Source organism: Bubalus bubalis, chromosome X (assembly GCF_019923935.1).
Source record: "Bubalus bubalis isolate 160015118507 breed Murrah chromosome X, NDDB_SH_1, whole genome shotgun sequence".
In the NCBI taxonomy this organism is placed as follows: Eukaryota; Metazoa; Chordata; class Mammalia; order Artiodactyla; family Bovidae; genus Bubalus; species Bubalus bubalis.
In genome coordinates this window covers 32,322,217-32,342,385 of record NC_059181.1, presented here as the reverse complement: position 1 = coordinate 32,342,385, position 20,169 = coordinate 32,322,217, and the positions used below count along the sequence as shown (strand labels likewise).

The following is a 20,169-nucleotide window of genomic DNA, read 5'->3' as shown; positions in this document are numbered from 1 at the left end:
GAGTAACACTCACCTCTTAAGGAATGTGGGCATGGGTTGTCTGTCAATCAAAAATCAGAATTGAAGTGAATCTCATGAAATGTTTTCAATCAGTTTATATTTGTCTTTATATTTGTGTGTGTTTCAGGCCAGACCTGTTTGATTGGAATAGTGTGGTTCGCCAGCAGTCAGCCACACAACGACTGGAACATGCATTCAACATTGCCAAATATCAATTAGGCATAGAGAAACTACTGGATCCTGAAGGTTGGTGCATTTCTAAACTGCTACTGTTTTTAGCACAGTTTAAAGTTTATCGTCTCAGACTTCACATTTTCACAAACTAAGCACAAACTAGAAACTGTGCATTGTGTTTTTCTGTATTCCAGGTATATTTAAAATGTTCTGCCTTCCTGAAATGTATTATGAATCATCACATATGATCTTAGTTCTCAAATCCCAATATCTGAAACTAAGATATAAAAGTTTAGAAAAAGACACAAGCCTTTAGAATGTGTATGCTTCACAGATGAAGTATACTATGTTTAGAGTACACTGACTCCAAATAATTCTAAAAAGTTCATGTTTTGCTTTTTCTACCAAGAGATTTGATACACTAATCGGCTGTAATTAGTTAGCTACTCTTGGCACTTGCATTCATATACTGTATAAGAGGCAACATGGTTTACTGTTTAAATCAGGGAATCTTTTCCTGGTGCTGATTCTGTTGTAATTGGTCACTGTAGGGGAAATCCTCCATTGACTAGTTATTCGTTTTCTGCTTCTTTAGTTGATGGGCAGCACTGTATTTATGGGGTCTTCCCTGTAGCTCAAATGGTAAAGAATCTGCCTGCAATGCAGGAGACCCAGGTTTGATTCCTGGATCAGGAAGATCTTCTGGAAAAGGGAATGGCAGTCCACTTCAGTATTCCTCCCTGGAATCCCATGGACAGAGGAGCCTGGCAGGCTACAGTCCATGGGATTGCAAAGAGTTGGACATGACTGAGCAACTAACACTACTACTACTGTATTTATATTTTTATAATATTACACTTAAGTAAATTCCATCCTTATGTTTGGTGCTGCATAGTCATATCTACAAACACATGGATTAGACGGATAATAATTCCTGACCTCTGCTTTTCTTCTAGCCTATGAGGCACTTTTTAATCTGCCAACTTCTTTGAAATTGCAAGCTATATTCTCTTTACTGAGGCTTTACCACACTCTAAACCCAGAAGTTGGAGAAACTGTATCAGTGGGATTGATTATCTGTGATATATTAATAATTCAAGATGATATTTGAGTAGGGTCATATAATTCTTCTGTCTTGGGAATATTGAATCAATCCCAAATCAGGAGATCCTTGAGTGGTGATCATGGGTCCCATCAGGAAAAGTTCCAAAATAACTCAGAGGATAGCCTTTCACTGGTGAATTTATCATCAACCAGAATCTATTACTTCATGTTACAGATCTAGAAACCTGATTGCCTTATCTTATTCATAGCAGACCTATATATTGGTGGTTCTTATTCATGGCAGACCCATAGTGGTGGGGGAGTTAATTTTAAACAAAACAAGATTTTAAAAAATGACATAATCAAAATGGAAGCTCAGATATTATAAATGAGATATTTAACAATCACAAGAACCAGAATAATCATATCTAATTGACCCCTGTATATGGACTTTGGAAGGGAAAATTATAGCAATGCAAATGTGTTTGTGAAGTGGGAATCAGATTAAGTACACTAGAAATGTTTCCTCTCCTTTAGATAATACATGCCTCTAACCTCTTCTTATTGCCTCAATAGATGGTCAGTGTCCTTCCAGTCTCTGTTTAGCTCTAAGGGAGAAATTGTATCAATCATATTTCCTTGTCTTGCAAGATGGGGGAGGGTTACTTCACTATTAACTCCTAGTACCAATATATGTGTTTTTTCATACTCCAGTGAGGTAGAGATGCAGACATAATGAAAATATGAACTCTAGTCCCTGAGGATGAGAGCTATAGTGTGTGAACCTGAAGGATAAGCCTGTTAATAGTTTTTTTTGTTGTTGTTGTTAAATCTGCATATGGTTGTTTCTTTCATCTGATATATATGCTCAAGTTATTCTTGTGTGTGCCCTCTCCTTTCATAAAATAGTAAGTTTAAAATAGATCTTTTCCTTGTTGAGTTATAAAATGGCTTTTGATCTCTAAGTCCTCCTTTGAATAGTGAAGTAAGTGGATCCAGAATAGACATCCACATCATAATCAGAAACTATATTGATATGCCTATAATCAGAAAAAGGCAGTTAAATAATGTATTTTATAGCATAAAAGAGCCTGATATGCCCAATTCCATATTCCTAAGTGGCAAGTATGTGTCAAAATGCACATCATATAGGCTTGTAGGAACACCCTCAACACAGTAAAGAAATTACCCTCCAATTAAAAATAAATACATTTAAAAACAGAGGGAAAAAATACCTCAAACCTGACAATTTGTAGTCAACCAAACACAGTATGAAATACAAGCTGATTAATAAAGATCAAACCACTGGTTATAGTTTCATTTTGCCAATGAACTCTTGGATCTGAAAACTTTTGCTGTTTAGGACTCCCTTCCGAGTCAAAGAGCATTCCATTTCCTAAAATGGTTTATTACAGTTTTTTTTATGGATTTCAATAAGGTAAAGATTAAGTATAAATCTTAACGTTTTTTAGCTATCTATCAGTTCCCGCCAGTGTGTTAGGGAAATACTCAAATATGCATTCAAAGACTTAAGTCTTAGATTGTAAGAGATACTATTCTGTCTTTGCAATTAACTAATTAGAAAATAAAAATCCTTATGATTTAGGTAATTTTTTCTTTTAATTATCATTGATATCATCTCTTGAAAATACATTGAGCTATAATTTTTTAATGCACGTTTGTGTATTTCCCTAACACACTGGCAGACTCATAGACTTCTTGCATGCCCTGTATGGCATCGCTGACTCGATGGACATGAGTCTGAGTGAACTCCAGGAGTTGGTGATGGACAGGGAGGCCTGGTGAGCTGCGATTCATGGGGTCGCAAAGAGTTGGACACGACTGAGCGACTGATCTGATCTGATCTGATAGTAATTACCTTTGAGAAGTTCATATTTTTATTTAACCACATATTGGTTCTTTAGCTTGTACATGATGATTTCGGCTATTCTTCAAAGCAATTTTCTTTTCATATCTAATATGCCCCTTAGGAGGCTAATGAAACATTCAGCTTTGCATTTGGGGAGATATTTATTATTGGGGGATTGAAGTTACATTTGGTTTAAAGAAATACTTACCCAAAAATGTCTTTAGAATTTTAAACATATGCTTTGTTGATTGGGTTGATTTACAAATTAAACAAGTCATTGAAATATAATTTGGAGCTTTTCATATCTTGTGTATATCGACTTTGGTATGCTTCATTTGACCTTAACTGTTGTTTTGAGGCCTGAGGTTTGGTTTTAAGTGGAATTGCCTTTTAAAATGCGTAGCAATAGGCATTAGCATAACCAATTTCAGGAGCTGTTTCTGGTAGTTTAAATGTTAACATATGCAAAAATAAGTACTACTAAGGTAAAATTATTTAATACTTTATGCGTCTTTATGCTCATAGATATAAAAGGTTTATCTTCTTCCAAACATATCCTATTGTGAGTCATTCGATTCACTTTCTCTTATGATTTCCCTATAAGACACACACAGTAGTGCTTTGTGGGTTTCATATGCATTGTTTGCTTCCCTGAGTTTCAAACAAATTGGTTTGTTTGCAGATCCACACAACACTTTATGCATTAAGAGAGTGCTTTGTCAGCTTTTCCTTGTGAATAGCAAAGTGAAAATGCTCTTCTTAAAGAAATAAAAAAAAAATCAGGGATAAAAATATATGCCAGTTCTAGATGACTTTTGACTATAGTAAGTCATTTCCATCTGGGATGTGCAAGATGATGCTCACATCATCCATGGTTTACCAGACTGACTTTAGAATGAAAAATGAATGACAGGAGTAAAATTTGATGAACACTAGGGCTTTCAAGAAATATTTATGACCTCAAAATGACATTAACAAGCCAATTAGTTTGGTTTTAATCCACTTCATTTTCCCAGGGTGAGGATGGTGACACAGATTCTATTTTCTGCCTGGCTAATCTGTGCATCGCTCTTGAGTTGCTTTTAGAGTCTACCTTTCCAAGAATTAGCTCTTCTTTTTGAAAGTTTTCTTCCTGAATGAATGGTTTCTGACTTCACTTGACCTGCATGCAGTTGATTAGTCTTCAGAAAGTAATCAAGAGAAGATATATAGCTTTTGTTGTAAAAGAAAGTCCCTAAGACTTCTTTTTAGGTGGTTTGAGCAAGTAGTGTGCTTTTTTTTGTTTCTATCCTTGTTCCGTTCATCACATTTTGATACCATTAACAATAAGAATGCTAATAAGTAATTTACACTAAGCTAAAGTGGAAAGAGAAAACCAATTCAGATGGATCTTGTTAATGTAAATAACTCGAGCTTTTTATGGACAGGCACAATCATTTCATATCATTTAGACTGATTTTTTTCTAGAACCCATTGTGGAATACCTTGGTTTTCAGAGAATGTAATGAGGTTGAAATATACTGGTGTTTCTTATGTGTATAACATTTCAAGTAGAAGTTATTATTGTAAATATATGACACACTTTACCACCAAACTCTCTGCAGTGCAAAATGTTCTTTTTCCCCATATATTAAAGTATTTTAATAGTACATATTGAATTAAAATGGCCATTGCCTTTTTGATGGCAAAGCAACAAAATATATATATTCTTTTGTATTGTTTTGTATTACTGATTAATATTGTTATCTCTGGCAGAGTGGTTTTAGAGATATTATAAATTGTAATTATCTACTAGGAAATCTCAAGTTTTTTGGATAACAGTTCTTAGTCTACCTATTTTGCAATGGAAAATAGAAAAAAAAAAAGAAAAGAAAATATCATCAACTGCTTTTACAGATATGATAATAACAGAATGGAAGAAAGTGAAAGTGAAGTCGCTCAGTCCTGTCTGACTCTTTGCAACCCCATGAACTGTAGCCCACCAGGCTCCTCAGTCCATGGAATTTTCCAGGCAAGAGTACTGGAGTAGGTTGCCATTTCCTTTTCCAGGGGATCTTCCCAATCCAGGGATCGAATCCAGGTCTCCTGCACTGCAGGCAGACACTTGACCGTCTGAGCCACCAGGGAAGCCTATTATATCAACAGGAGACCAGTTTTTCCAGGGTTTCTTTTTATTTATTTATTTTTTTTAAAGTTTATTTTATTTTTAAACTTAACATAACTGTATTAGATTTGCCAAATATCAAAATTTTAAAGGAAGCATTAAAATTTGATCATTAGAGCCGAATTATATCATTTAATGGTGTTAAGTAATAATAATGAAAATATTTCTTTAATTTTGAACTTCAGTAGATTGCAGTTGAAATGAGTAAATTAGAGATGGCATTATTGTATTAGCAAAGGAATGGGCAACATTAGATTTAGTGTTGGCATCTTATTTGCTTAATGTATATTCAGCACAACCTTTTAGTAAAGGAATTTGGGAAATATTGTGTTAAATTATTTAAATATATACTTTGATTAGCATTGATTAGAACAGAAACTAGCATTGACTGTCTATTGCCACTTTAATATAATTTAATGCATTTGAGTTATGATTACTTTAGCTGAGTATCTGGAGGCATCCTCAAATTTATCATTGCTACTATAGAAGAAAGATCTTTGAGGGGCAGGGAGGCAGTACTTTGTAATACATAGCAAAATAAATAGATGAAAACTTTCTATGTGGGTAAAAAGGTTACCAATAATAGTAAATAAATATTAGCATATAAATGCAGCTAAAGATACTGCATTAATATTGTGATAGAGATAAATATACTAACATTAAGATATTAGTGTTGTGATCTGTTTCCTGATTGAGAACTTTCAAATTGCTTATTGCAACAGAAATTTTAAAAATGGTTATGTTACTATATACTTTCCAGTAACCTGAAATGCTAACAAAGCATATGAGACAGAGAGAGGGAGAGGGGAAGAGAAAGAGAGAATGAATCTCATGTTTATTTTTGATATCCTATCATCTACCTTTATTCTCAGTTCAGATAACCTAGCAAATGAATATTTTCAGGACAGTTTGAATGAATCACTAATAAATTGAAGTGATTCTTGTTCTGTTGATCCATTTCAATTGCTTGGATGACAGAAATAATTGAATGCAACCGTCCCAAATTCAGCCATTGAGACAATAAGGAAACTTGCAAAATATTAAAAAGGCAGTGTGTGTACATGGCGTGAATTTACTCTCTAAGTATTTTCTACTCATTTTTATGTTCTTTTTTAATTCATCACAATTTTGACCTTATGGAAAATAGTCGGCCAATTTATATATATTTTTAATCTCTGTTAGGAGTTTGTTAAAAGGAATATTATTCATTGTTAAGCAGTGGGCTTCCCAGGTGGCTCAGTGGTAAAGACTCCGCCTGCCAATGCAGGAAACACAAGAGAACCAGGTTCGATCCCTGGGTCAGGAAGATCCTCTGTAAAAGGAAATGGCAACCCAATCCAGTATTCTTGCCTGAAAAATCTCATGAGGAGCCTGGTGTGCTACAATCCATGGGGTAGCGAAGAGTCGGACACAACTCAGTGACTGAACACACACTGAAGTAATGTAGTTTCTTGCTAGGTTGTGGAACTTAAATAATGACATATAATCTAATCATGTGATTTAAGGTTTTCATCCTGGATGAGTGTCTTTACCAAATTTGTTCAGAAGTGTTTGAGTATAATCCTTGTCTATGTTACCAAGAATCTCTTTTTAATTACTTTACCAGGATGGTTTTTACAACTAGTTTTTATTTAAGTAGGGGCTTCCCTGGTGGCTCAGCTGGTAAAGAATCTGCCTGCAATGCCAGAGATCTGGGTTCGATCCCTAGGTTGGGATGATACCCTGGAGAAGGGAACAGCTACCCACTCCAGCATTCTGGCCTGGAGAGTTCCGTGGATGTATAGCCCATGGGGTCGCAAAGAGTCGGACATGAATGAAGGACTCTCACCTTATTTAAGTGGGGGAAATATAACATCCTATGCCTATGCAGTCACAATAAATAATATTGAATGACTGACAGGCCATCTATAAATTGTTTAAACAGTTGGAAAATATGTCCACCATGTTCCAGTGCTGAATGACATACAGTAGATATTTTGTGGATGGTGTCCCCGAGTATGTCATCACTAGGAGTCCATTAGTCTGTTAAGGAAATATATTTGAAACAAAATTTGTTGTTCCTTTGTTACTGATTTTAATAAGACATATCTAATAAATGAGATAGTAGCAATTATGGGTAAAGTTTTTTTGTAATTGTTATTTGTATTTCTTATTTATCATGGGAAAATGTAGAGGTAATTAAAAAACATTTTAAATATTCAAATGATTATAGAAAATGATAATAAAATGGCATAAATAGTTTTGAAATTTATATGCAGTTTTAATAAAATCAGTGATGATGTTTGAAAGTAAAGCATATGTTCCTTATAGTTGGGATATTTTTGTTCATTTCACAGTCTTCAAAATGGAATTAGCTGTGTTTGATTAAAAAAATAGATGGTATCATAGAACTTTCAAATGAATATATGAAAACCTAAAAGCTGAGTGCTAAGAAAAATAGGTGTCAGGTTGGTACATATGTTTTCTGATTAAATCATATCTCTCTATAAAAATGCATGGGCCATTGAACAGCTGGAATATGAAATAAAAATGAAAAAATATATTAGTTACAATGGTATTTGGATAAAATAGTAATGAACTAGAGTCTTGGTGGATGCTATTTAATTTTTATAACAGGATAATTTAATTCTCATAAAGATGAAATTTAATTATTGTAAAGAATTATATAATCACAAGACTTAAGTGTAGTCTTGTGATTATACTTAAAAATAATATAGTATACTTTTATATTTATTTGCTTATGGCAAACTTGTGGAGTTAGTGGGTCATATGCTATCTCCTTGAGAGATGAGAAAACTGAAACAGCTATTAAATGATTGGGGAGGTTATGTATTATTAAAATTTAATAAGTTGGTTGAAATCAAGTATTTTTACTCTTTTAGAGATAATCAATTGTTCTGCAGTATTATTCTTGTGAGATTTTAAAAAATATTGCTGGAAAATTTCTACCTGAACTCAAAGTACTGTTTTTCCTAAAAATAATTTTCTTATTTGTTGCTAGTGATATAAATTAAAATACACGAAGTTCTTTTTGATAAAATCTAACTAAAATTTCCGTATGACAACCATGTTTTAGGAACCTCACATTTGTTTTGTGCAGTAGTTCTTGGGCAGTTTATCTTTATTTTATAGATGGAAAAACTGAGGCTTAGAGAGCTTTACTAAGACCAGGATCACCCAGCCAAAAGAAAGATGTGCAAAAATCAAATTCAGTTTTACCTCTCCTCAAAGTTGATATTCTTTCCAATGGGGTTGCTCAGTAAAATCACCTGGTGGAGACTTATGAAAACATTGGGATTAGAGCTGATATTTTTTATTTTATTGATTAATTTTTTTATAATTTTTTTATTTTGTTATTTTTTTTTTGTTGTTGGGCCCTGACATTAGAAATTTTTAAAAGCTCATCAGGTGAGACTGTCATATAACTAAGGTAAAGTAGTTGCAATAGAACAATGCTTTCTGTAGATAAGTCTTTTTAGAGGATAAAACCCAGAATCTGTTGTACCAGGGTTTTAAAAAGATTTCTAGCATTTTCTTCCTCAAGAGGTGACTAAGCCTGCTGTTCAAATCTTCAATTATTGGAGCATTGCTTATTGCTAACAGTCCTGTTGTTAATGAGAAATGGTTCGTCCACCAGATAAAATAGAAATAGACTAGCTGTCACGTAAGACTGGCTACCAAAAACATTCTCTTTTAGGATTAAGGGACTTACCTTATCTGCTGTCCACACAGCTCGCTCGCTCTCTCCATCCCTTCTGTTTATTACTTCATGGACGTATTTGTGATAGAATGACGCTCTCACGCACACACTGATTCCACCAAAGGCTTGTCCCAGACAACCTATGTGTGGAGGTCGTACCTGGCTTTCTGTCCTTTTATTTATTTGTTCTTTATACTCTTCCTCTCTCACTTTGATCCTAATTAGTGTCTCTGTGCCCTGTCATCAAGGATTTGGTGATCCCTTTTTCAGCTAGTAAATATTTCTTTCATTGGCACAGCTGATAAAGCCTCTTATTCCAGAGGAAATTTTTAATAATAACAAAGGGATAATAAAAGGAAAAAACTATTTAAAAGTGGCAGTGAAATAATTTTTTCACAGGACAAATCTGTGATCCTATAAATCCATTTAAAAGAGGGAAAGAGCTTTAGTTAACTTCATGATCTCTGATATTAATGCCAGAAATAGATTGACTTTAATCACAAGCCATTTATCTAGGATTAGTTTTGCTAAGCAGTCTGTTTTTCAGCCGAATATGACTTTTAGTGACAATATATAACAGTCATTGCAGCCTGCAGTATCAGTGTGGTTGTGAGGGGATCAAATTGGCAATTTTACTCACAGATGCAATGGAATTCAGTCTAATACTACGTTGACTTAGCTGTATAGAAGGATACAAGGCAAGAGATAAGCTGGAATCTTTATGACATTGAGTGGCCCAGAAGTACCCAGAATACACACATTTGCACCTTATGCACATGGGGTAAGAGCTAGGCTTCATGTGGGCCACTTGACACGAGGAAGCTCTATCCATGATTTCCCACTAATGATGGCAGTCCTTCTGCTAACAGAGGATAAAGGCTTGCATGTCAGTACACAGCCCCTCCTCACTAGCCTAAGAGCAGTCGCACTTAGCCAACAAAAGAGGCACGACTTTACCAATTATCTCAGCTCCCTAGTTCTTGGAAAACACAATTCTCCAGTCATTTTCCCAGGAAAGCTTAGACCTGATTTTAACCTTTTATTCCTAGAGCCAACTAGTCTTGGGTTGAAATCCAATTTTTGCATTTAATTATTTATATGGTGCTGGGAAACTTTCTGAGCCTCAGTTTTGCTCACTGTGCAAAGATGAATCAATGATATCTACCTGATAGAGTTGCTGTAAGGATTAAGTTGAATAATGTGTGTATGTGCTCAGTCCTGCCTGACTCTTTTGCAATCCCATGGACTGTAGCCATCGGATTCTCTAGGCAAGAATACTGGAGTGGGTTACCATTTCCTTCTCCAGGGAATCTTCCTGACCCAGGGATCTAACCCATGTCTCTTGCATCTCCTGCCTTGGCAGGTGGATTCTTTAACTCTGCACTGCTTGGTTCCCATCAGTTAAGCAATACCTGGTGCTAGTGGTAAAGAACCTGCCTGCCGATGCAGGAGACATAAGAGATGCTGGTTCAATCCCTGGGTCGGGAAGATCCCCTGGAGGAGAGCATGGCAACCCACTCCAGTATTCTTGCCTGGAGAATCCCATAGAGAGAGGAACCTGGTGGGCTACAGTCCATGGGGTTGCAAAGAGTCAGACATGACTGAAGTAACTTAGTACACACGCACAGGCATTCGGAAATAACAGCTAAAACATATGTCAAGTGTCTGGAATATTGAGGAAATTAAATGTTACTTCACTTTGTATTCCTATAAATTGTCTTGATTAGAGAGAGCTGATCTTCCTAATTATTTTGCTTTCCTCCAGGATAAATGCTGACTTTCCCTGTATTACATAATTCCCCATGTTAAATCTTCCTGTTTTTCCTGTGAACTTCCCACTCATTCCAATTTCCTGACCTGAGAGATTTTCTGGTTCACAGCTTGATTTCTGCATCATAGCCCTTGATGTCCTTGAGTTCCAGAATATAATCTAATACTTCACAGCAAACTTAAACTACATCTTGAATTCATCAGTGGTGGCATTGCACACACATGGCACACACACATGTACACATGCACATACAGAGACTAGATTACACTAAAGATTCTAAACAAGTCTCCTTAAGACTGGTTCATAATTATAATACATGTTTCCTATAATTGTCATGGTATTTGTCAGGTGCTGATTAGCACACTTGCGAAAATACAGTTTTCCATCTTCAACCATAACTTTATTTAATGACGTGTGGGTGGTTGAACTGGTTCTCAAGAATCTAAGGAACGTTCTTGTCTTCTGAAACCCAGAGTAGTCTTTGTACGGGAATGTTGATGTGCTCTGGTGTAATGTTTACTGAGCATTTATAAGGGCTGGGCACAGTAATTAACATTTTATAAATTTTATTTCATTCCCATGACAACCTCAGGAAGAGGACACTATTATGATGACCATTTACAACTACAAAGCTTAAGAAACTTGTCCACATCTTTCAGCTCGTGGGTTGGGGTTGAGAGTCCCTGCTTGTAACTACTACAGAAAATAGTTGTAATGCAGAATATATCTGTATTCCTCCCTGATTTTTTTTCTTTGCATTGATTATTACAGACCTAATTGACTTTCTTTGAAAATAGAGGAACATTAATCAGTTGCTTCCAATTGTGCTGGAAATAAATGTAAAAAGTCATACAAATGGGAGTCCAGACTAAGAGAGATACTGGATTCCGTGTCTATACTATGATATCTCCCTCAGAGAATACTAAAATAATTAATCAAAGTGGAAAGATGTTTACAAATCTTGTGAGTTTGGGATCCTATCCAAACCACACTACAGTTATCAAAGGGAAACACTTACCAGTTATGAATATATACCCTTCTGTTCTCTCTCTTGTTAACTCTAGATGGCAAAAGCATCACTTAAGGTATGTCAAAATATCTATCGCAAATATCTCCTCATTGGTTTGTGATGTAAACATTTCTTATATACCGTCTAAAATATTGATTAGCAAAAAGAGAGGGAGAGACAAGGAGAGAAAGAGTCCTAAGAAGGACTAAATAAATATGTACATTTTACCTAGACTTGAATATCTAAGTTCCTCTGTGTGGCACAGTTCTTTGTGTGGATATATTATTTGAGTCAGTTGAGAACTTGGGTCTGTATAGAAGCAGCTGGACAAGTGAGCACTTTGGAAAAGTGTTTTAGAAACGGTTTCATTAGTGTTCTATCAGTAGAGGTGCTATAGGTGAAAGCATTTAAAGTGGAATGAGTCCATGTATACGCCTCAGGAAAAGGAGTGGCTCTTTTGTGATCTCTTGAGAACTGTTTTATTTAAAATTAATGCTATTCAGCAGGCAAGAGTATGTGGTGGAGCCCTTGATAAATGTACCTCATATCACCCAGAACATATTAGTAGACCGTGATAATGGTGTAGTTCTTGCTAACCAAAGGGAGCCTGAGCATATGTAGCCGGAAGTGGGGAAAGACTAGCCTAGAATGATAAGAATCATTGAGCACTTGGGTATTTGGAGAACCTTGGTTCAAGAAGCAGGTTTCAAAAGGCTAAAAATAAGGACAAATCCCACCTACTTCAGAATATAGCAAGTATAAAAATTAGTAAGGTATAAGCTCCTGGATAAAAAAATTAAATAAATTTATGTAATTTTCTCTGCACTATTTTATCTTCAGCTTTCCTTCCACTGAAACATAAAAAAGTGCATATGAAGAATGAGGAAAAACCATAAAATATAGAATATTAAGAAACTAGAAGATAAATTAATCTTCACTTTGTCATGACACAAATAAATCTGATGGTTTATAATATTAGTTGCAGCAAGATTTTAGTAATATATGATGCAGTGAAAGTGTGAATGTGAGAGTGTTAGTTGCTCAGTTGTGTCCAACTCTTTGCAACCCCATGGACTGTAGCCCACCAGGCTCCTCTGTCCATGGGGATTCTCCAGGCAAGAATGTCCTCTTTCAGGGATATGATGCAGCTGCTGCTGCTAAGTCGCTTCAGTCGTGTCCGACTCTGTGCGACCCCATGGACTGCAGCCTACCAGGCTTCTCCGTCCATGGGATTCTCCAGGCAAGAACACTGGAGTGGGTTGCCATTTCCTTCTCCAGTGCATGAAAGTGGAAAGTGAAAGTGAAGTTGCTCAGTCGTGTCTGACTCTTAGCGACCCCATGGACTGCAGCCTACCAGGCTCCTCCATCCATGGGATTTTCCGGGCAATAGTATTGGAGTGGGGTGCCATCCTAACAAATCCACCTCTTATCGCTTTGTATCTCAATGAATTTTTGCAATGAGACATCAGAGCCTGAGTTTCATTAGTTTTGGCTGGGCTTGAGTCCCGGGAGAGAGCTGAAGGACAGGAGGAAAAAGCAGTGGGAAAAACGTGCCAAGGAATCCCCTTCATAGCCCGCTGGAAAATTTGTTAAATATCTGACCGGTGCTCACAGTTTCATTGGTCTGATCTTTGGAGAAGATCAAAGGACAGAAGAACCCCCACAGGCTTGTGTAACAGCTACTGGGGCTCAGCAGATAGCGCCCTTGGGACATACTGAGGAATAGCCTCTCCAGAGTCCCTCAATTGTGCCCCTGCCGCCCGCCTGTTTGCGGGAGGTTCGAGGAAACAGTTTCTATTAAATGATAGTATCTGTGTGTCTGTGTATTCATAGTAAGTGGAAGCATATATTTTAAGCAAAAAATATTGCAAAAGGAAAAATAATAACTTCTACATTCACTTTAGTCCTAATATATACTGGTAAGGTAACCAGTGACTAAACACACACACACAGCCAGTGCTTGAAGGAATGCTTTGATTTGTTTAAAGTACTTTTTTTCTGAGATTGATCAAGAGGCCCTTAAAAACCATAATAATTCTGAGAACTGTAATCTTGCAGAAGAAATGGAAACTTTTGACATTAGACTTTACTGTCAGAACCTGAACAGTGGTTGCTAATTCCAGCCAATTCCAGCATTATTATAGAGTAATTATTTTACTGGGTTGACTGTATATAGACGAATCTAAAAATGAAAAAAAAAAGGATTATTTTATAGAGCTCAAATGTTGGACAAGTAGCTAGATAGACTTGGATTTTGTTTTTCCAATGAGTATATCTACCTGCACAACTAATAATCTAGGAATCTTGGAGCTTCTACTTCTATTTCTGACATTGTAATTTGTCTCAGACACTAAAGAAGCTTTTAAAATTTATTTGCCTTGGGGTCATTATTTTATCAAGTAGAAATTCATTTTAAGTCATCGAACTCTTATTGATTTACAACTTTACGTAAGAAAGGGTGTTGTATACTCCACATGTATAAAACAGAAAAAGTATAGAATCTTCCAAGGAATGGATAATTCAGTATGGGCCAAAAAGGAAGTACATGGGTAATTATTATACATGACAGAATGTGACCTCATCCACACAGATTGTTACATATAGTCAGTTCAGTTCAGTCGCTCAGTCATGTCTGACTCTGTGACCCCATGAATCACAGCACACCAGGCCTCCTTGTCCATCACCAACTCCCGGAGTTCACTCAGACTCATGTCCATTGAGTCAGTGATGCCATCCAGCCATCTCATCCTCTGTCGTCCCCTTCTCCTCCTGCCCCCGATCCCTCCCAGCATCAGAGTCTTTTCCAACGAGTCAACTTTTCTCATGAGGTGGCCAAAGTATCGGAGTTTCAGCTTTAGCATCAGTCCTTCCAATGAACACCCAGGACTGATCTCCTTTAGGATGGACTGGTTGGATCTCCTTGTAGTCCAAGGGACTCTCAAGAGTCTTCTCCAACACCACAGTTCAAAAGCATCAATTCTTCGGTGCTCAGCCTTCTTCACAGTCCAACTCTCACATCCATACATGACCACTGGAAAAACCATAGCCTTGATTAGACGGACCTTTCTTGGCAAAGTAATGTCTCTGCTTTTCAATATGCTATCTAGGTTGGTCATAACATATAGTAGAATATTTTTTAAAGTATTTGAACATGCTCGAGGACAGTATCCCCTTCTAATATATGTCTATGTCCAGTGAAAATGTGGATGTATCATAATCTTTTAGGTAGAATATTGAATAAATTAAAATCCACTGGATCTGTATAGTTGTCCTTGCTCTGCTTCCTTATTTTAATTCTCTGGAATTAAATACAACAATCTATAAACAGAGGAGGTGATTTTGGAGCAGGAACCTAACCTGCTGTTCTGTTTCCTTATTTCTTTCAAAGTCCATTGATTTCTTAAGTAATAAACTCTTTCACCATTTTGAATGAGGTTTGGTAGATACTGCTATCTTTTTAATACATGTGATTTCTGATAAACTCTTCTGGATTTTTTGGTCATTTGTTTAGACCTGTTCTTTAGGATTGATGCCAGCTTGCTTCGGTAAAAGTCATTGTGAATCTGCACGTGTGCACGTGCGTGCACACATGACAGATACTCATAGGTTTGAACAGGGTTTTTTTTAAAGTTAAACCTAGTAAGATGAATCTCCTCCAACATGAGAAAAAGCTCTTTAGACTATTTTAAAGTCAACATGGAGAAGAGAAATTGGCCTATAATACACCTTTGATTCTTAACCTTTTTGAGAGTTATCGAAGAGATGCTTCTCTATAAAGTTAACATATATTGACCATAAAATATATAAGGGAGGACGTCTACGTATAAAACTTAGAAAATGGTTTAGTGGGAACAGTTGTTTTATTAGCCTTCTGCTCTTTAATGATTGAGACCATCCTGGGGCTATTTAAAAGATGATTTAATTTGTCCTCTAAACACATGGATGAGTTCACAGTGTTCTTTTTTTCTCCTTGAATCGACCATGTCTGCATTGATATTAAAAGCATGGATCAGGAATCTTTGTAATAATAAATCAGTCTTTTAAATGACTTGAAGCTGGTAATTTAAACAGCTTTAAACATAGATAAAATGAGTATTATAAATATTTGTAGTGAAATATTCCATCAACTTTCTACTTCACAATTAAAGGTTGTTTCAAGTGTAATTTTATTGTGAACTGTACTTGGGTATAACCTCAGTTTTTATGTAGTATCTATACCATTATGTTCTTCATGAAAATGATCAGTGGAACAAATAATCTTCCTAGAGATAACCTCTTCAAGTTTGCCCTAGATCAATAAATGATGCTATCATCTATTTGCTCAGCTGCTCCGAGCAAAATCTATGCATCATCCTTTCACCAATCCCTGCTATCCCTAATTTTCAATTCATTCATGATGCCTTGTGGGTTATACTTTCTGAATAGATCACTAAGTCTTCACTGTTTCTCCCTCTTTACAGCCACCACTCTAGGTCAGAGTTGTCATCTCTTGACCACAGGAAGAACTTGCTAATTGCCAACTCTGCTTCCGTTCTGGTTCTACCCTTAGTACCTTTATGCACAGCATCTAGGATGGTATCACACAATTCACATTTGCTCTCCCAACTGTTTGAGTGCTTTTCTTTCACACTACATTTCACAGCCAAGGGAAATGAGCCCCAGAAAGATTTTGTACTTTTGCAAACTACTGTCAGAATAGCATGCTCCTGTGGTCCTAGGTCATGTTAAACAAGTCTCCTGTTTTAAATCTGTCCCTATGTTATTTCATATTATGCACACTGCATTTGAGAGCAGCTTTTTTTTTTCCTTTTATATTCTAGTGGTTTCTAATCGTAATATCAAGTGGATATATGAGAAATGAAATATTTTTCATTTATAGCTGTTAATGGAGAGCATAACTTATGAACTTATCTGTCTTATATTTCATCTACCTTATGAAAATGTTGTTTTCATAATTTTTGTTGAAATATATTCAAAATTGTTTTTTTTTTAATTACCATGTTGCTAGTCAATATTTAACTGAAATGTGGATTAGACAAATTACATAATAACTTCCTTTCTTATCTGGGAGCCCACATGAATATTGAGAGTATTAAGATATTAATTAAGGTATCTGCTATCCTCTGAGGAGAATATGATCTATTTGTGGAATAAAGACAAAGCACAGCAGAAATATCTAATTTTATTTATGTCAAGAGTGGTTTACATGATATTTACTTACACCTTAAAAGTTTTAGTTGAATGTTCTTCCATTTCAGCTAGTTTAATCTCTGCGGTAAGAGAGGTAAAGGGAGCGGTACTGCCTTATTTTCTGTGTGTTTGTTTATGTACATTCATGGGAAGATCTTGATGCAAGGAGAGAGAGAATAAGAGCAACAAGGTAGGTACAGGCCAGAAATTTGATCATACAGTAGAGGGCTGACACAGTCTGAAGCACTAGGAAGGCAAGGAGACTATTGCAATAGGTAGGAGCAAGTTGGTACCTCAATTTACTTTATTCAGTTACTCACATAATAAATACTTATTTAGTACCTACAATGGTTTTTCCACTTGTATTTGAGTTAGGTGATGGATGTAAGAGTAAGGCATTACTGCATTAGGGTATGATATACAAGGTGCAATTATGTATCTTCAAAAATCTGTTCTATTGTTGATGGTTTTTTAAATTTAATATTGTTTAGTACAATATTAATAGAGTAGACAGTACTATTGGTCCTCCTCACGTTTAACATTGGTTGTATGAATGATACACAAAGCAACAGAAAACTCCTCAACTCTCTGGGAAGAATTCATTCTGACTTAGATACAGTGGGTCAGTGGAGATGGTTCTTACCGTAGTACTGCTGGCTTATCCCAATACTGTTGATAATTCTGGACTTGTCCAGTCATCTAATAGATGGTGACTTCCTCATAAGTAGGACTTGTTCACAGCTGAATTCTTTTAAGGGCCTAAAAGAGTGCCTGCTTTTTAGTAAGTGCACAATACTTGTTTGTTGAAGGCATGGGATTTAGATCATCTGATTAGTGATGGAGGCAAGGCTAGTAATATGTGCAAAGATCAAGTCAGGAGTTTCTCTTCTTTTGGCTGTGACATGAGAGATCTCAGTTTCCTGACCAGAGGTCGAACTCATGCCCCCTGCAGTGGATGCACAGAATTTTAACCTTTGGACTGCCAGGGAAATCCCTCAAGTCAGAATTTTAAAGTTCCAAGTAGGATTGATCATATAAGCTATCATCAGACTGATAGGCTAAATTCACTTTATTACTAATTAAATTAATACAAAGAATTGTAATACTAAAAACTAAATGGTCAGCATCCCAGTGTTGGAATTATTATTTGGGTTCCATCTCATATTTTCCTTCTTTTTCTTGGCTATTTCATTGTCTATTTAAGTTGGAAAAAAGATTTTCCTGATTATATTACTTTGTTTAAAGAACAGAATACTGGTAAAGGTGATTTTTAAAATTAAAATATGAAGTATGCTAAATTGTAGACCTAAGGTTAGATTTACAAGAAGCTACATATAGGTTTTAATTTTAAGAATAGTATAAAATAATTTATCCCCAAACTAAATGATAATCATACTCATTATTGTGGAACAGGTTATTTTAAAGTATAGCACATCTTATTAAAGGTATTAAATGGTTCTGTTGGATAGATGAATGCTAAGTTGTAGTTGTGATTTCCATATATGGTGGAAGGATTGACAGTGATAGAGATGAGAGAGTATGTTGCTATAGTACTCTCTATGCGAATCATATAATTTTATGAAAATTCTTTTGGTACTTCCCATGGTAAAGATTGACTGTTCTGATTAGAAACATGAAACATACTTTGTCTCAATGGGTTTTATTATTACTGTATATGCTTAAGCAATACATACTGCTTTGCTTTTTAGGTAAATGTATGCACTATGAGAAGAGAGCCATGTAAATGTACAGATCATGATTTATATGGAAAATTATGTGCTGCTTATAAAGGAGAAGCTATATTACAAGTGATTTCTTAGATAAAAATGAAAGTGGTAACATATTTAAACTGAAATACAAATTGGAATGTAGAATTTAAACGTTCTCTCAAAACTTATTTTTGCATGGGAGAAAAATAATCTATAAAATGTGTGGATAATTTATTTCAAAAGGTAACTTTAAAAATATCAAACTCTCATGCTAAAAAGAATACTTGAACAAGTAGATAATTTTTAAAACATTTAAAAAATATCGTGAAAAAAGAAATGTTCAATGGAGAATTATTTGATGTGACTATCAAAAATCTGCATAAAAAATAGTAGCAAATGAATATAAATATTATGTGTCACTGTGTCTGAGCAGTGTTTTTCATGGTTCTAAGCCAACAGTAATTCCCTTGTATGGATGTAAATCAATAATAAAAGAGGGGAAATAGGATGACTTTCATTTGAAACTCAATTTCTTGGTACTTTGTGAACTACTGTGCTGCCTGTCAGTGGAATAATAAAATAATTCATACATCACCAGTTGGCTTAAAATGGCCATTTTAATTCAGTAAATTTTACTACAATAGCCATTTCACAAAAATAATGTGTGACCATAAAGATATTGAATGGTTGTGGATGCCAGAACAGAATTGTATCATAGACCAAGTGAGAACTGGGTACTAAATATGAGTTTTATTTTTAGGTTTATAGGTTTAAACCTCCTGTGGTAGGTAGGAAAATGGCTCCCCAAAGGTGTCCACATCCTAATCCCTGGAAACTATAAATATGTATGCTACATGACAACAAAGTAATTTTTTTCCTTTTTTAAAAAAATTTTAATTAGAGGATCATTACTTTACAATATCACCATGGTTTCTGCCATAATCTACGTGAATCAGCTGTAGGTGTACATAAATCCCCTCCTTCTTAAAGCTCACCCCCCCCGACCACCTCCCTCCCCCTCCCACCACCCCTCTAGGTTGTCACAGAGTACCAGCTTTGAGTTCTCTGCTTCATACAGCAAATTCCCACTGGCTATCTATTTTACATATAATAACATATATGTTTCAATGATATTCTATCAAATCATCCCACCCTCTCCTTCCCCGACTGTGTCTACAAGTCTGCTCTGTAAGTCTGTGTCTCCATTGTGGCCCTGCAAATGGATTCATCAGTATCATCTTTCTAGATTCCATATATATGTGTTAATATAGAATATATGTCTTTCTCTTTCTGACTTACTTCACTTTGTATAATAGGCTCTAGGTTTGTCCACCTCACTAGAACCAACTCAAATGCATTACTTTTTATAGCTGAGTAATATTCCATTATGTATGTGTACCCCAACTTTCTTATCCATTCATCTGTTGATGGATATCTGGGTTGCTTCCATGTCCTAGCTACTGTAAATAGTGCTGCAATGAACTTTGGGGTACATGTGTCTTTTTCCATTATGATTTCCTCGGGGTATATGCCCAGCG

General features: G+C 35.7%; 1 protein-coding gene across 8 annotated transcripts in view; it reads left to right on the top strand.

Annotated features, from left to right (window-relative positions):
- The window catches only part of DMD (dystrophin), a 2,402,664-nt gene that overhangs the window by 579,450 nt on the left and 1,803,045 nt on the right, over positions 1-20,169 (top strand). For all 8 annotated transcript variants that reach the window (XM_025277237.3, XM_045164452.1, XM_045164449.1 and 5 more), the window contains exon 7: positions 128-246. In XM_025277237.3, coding sequence (XP_025133022.3) covers positions 128-246 — 119 coding nt within the window. The remainder of the gene's footprint in view (positions 1-127; positions 247-20,169) is intronic.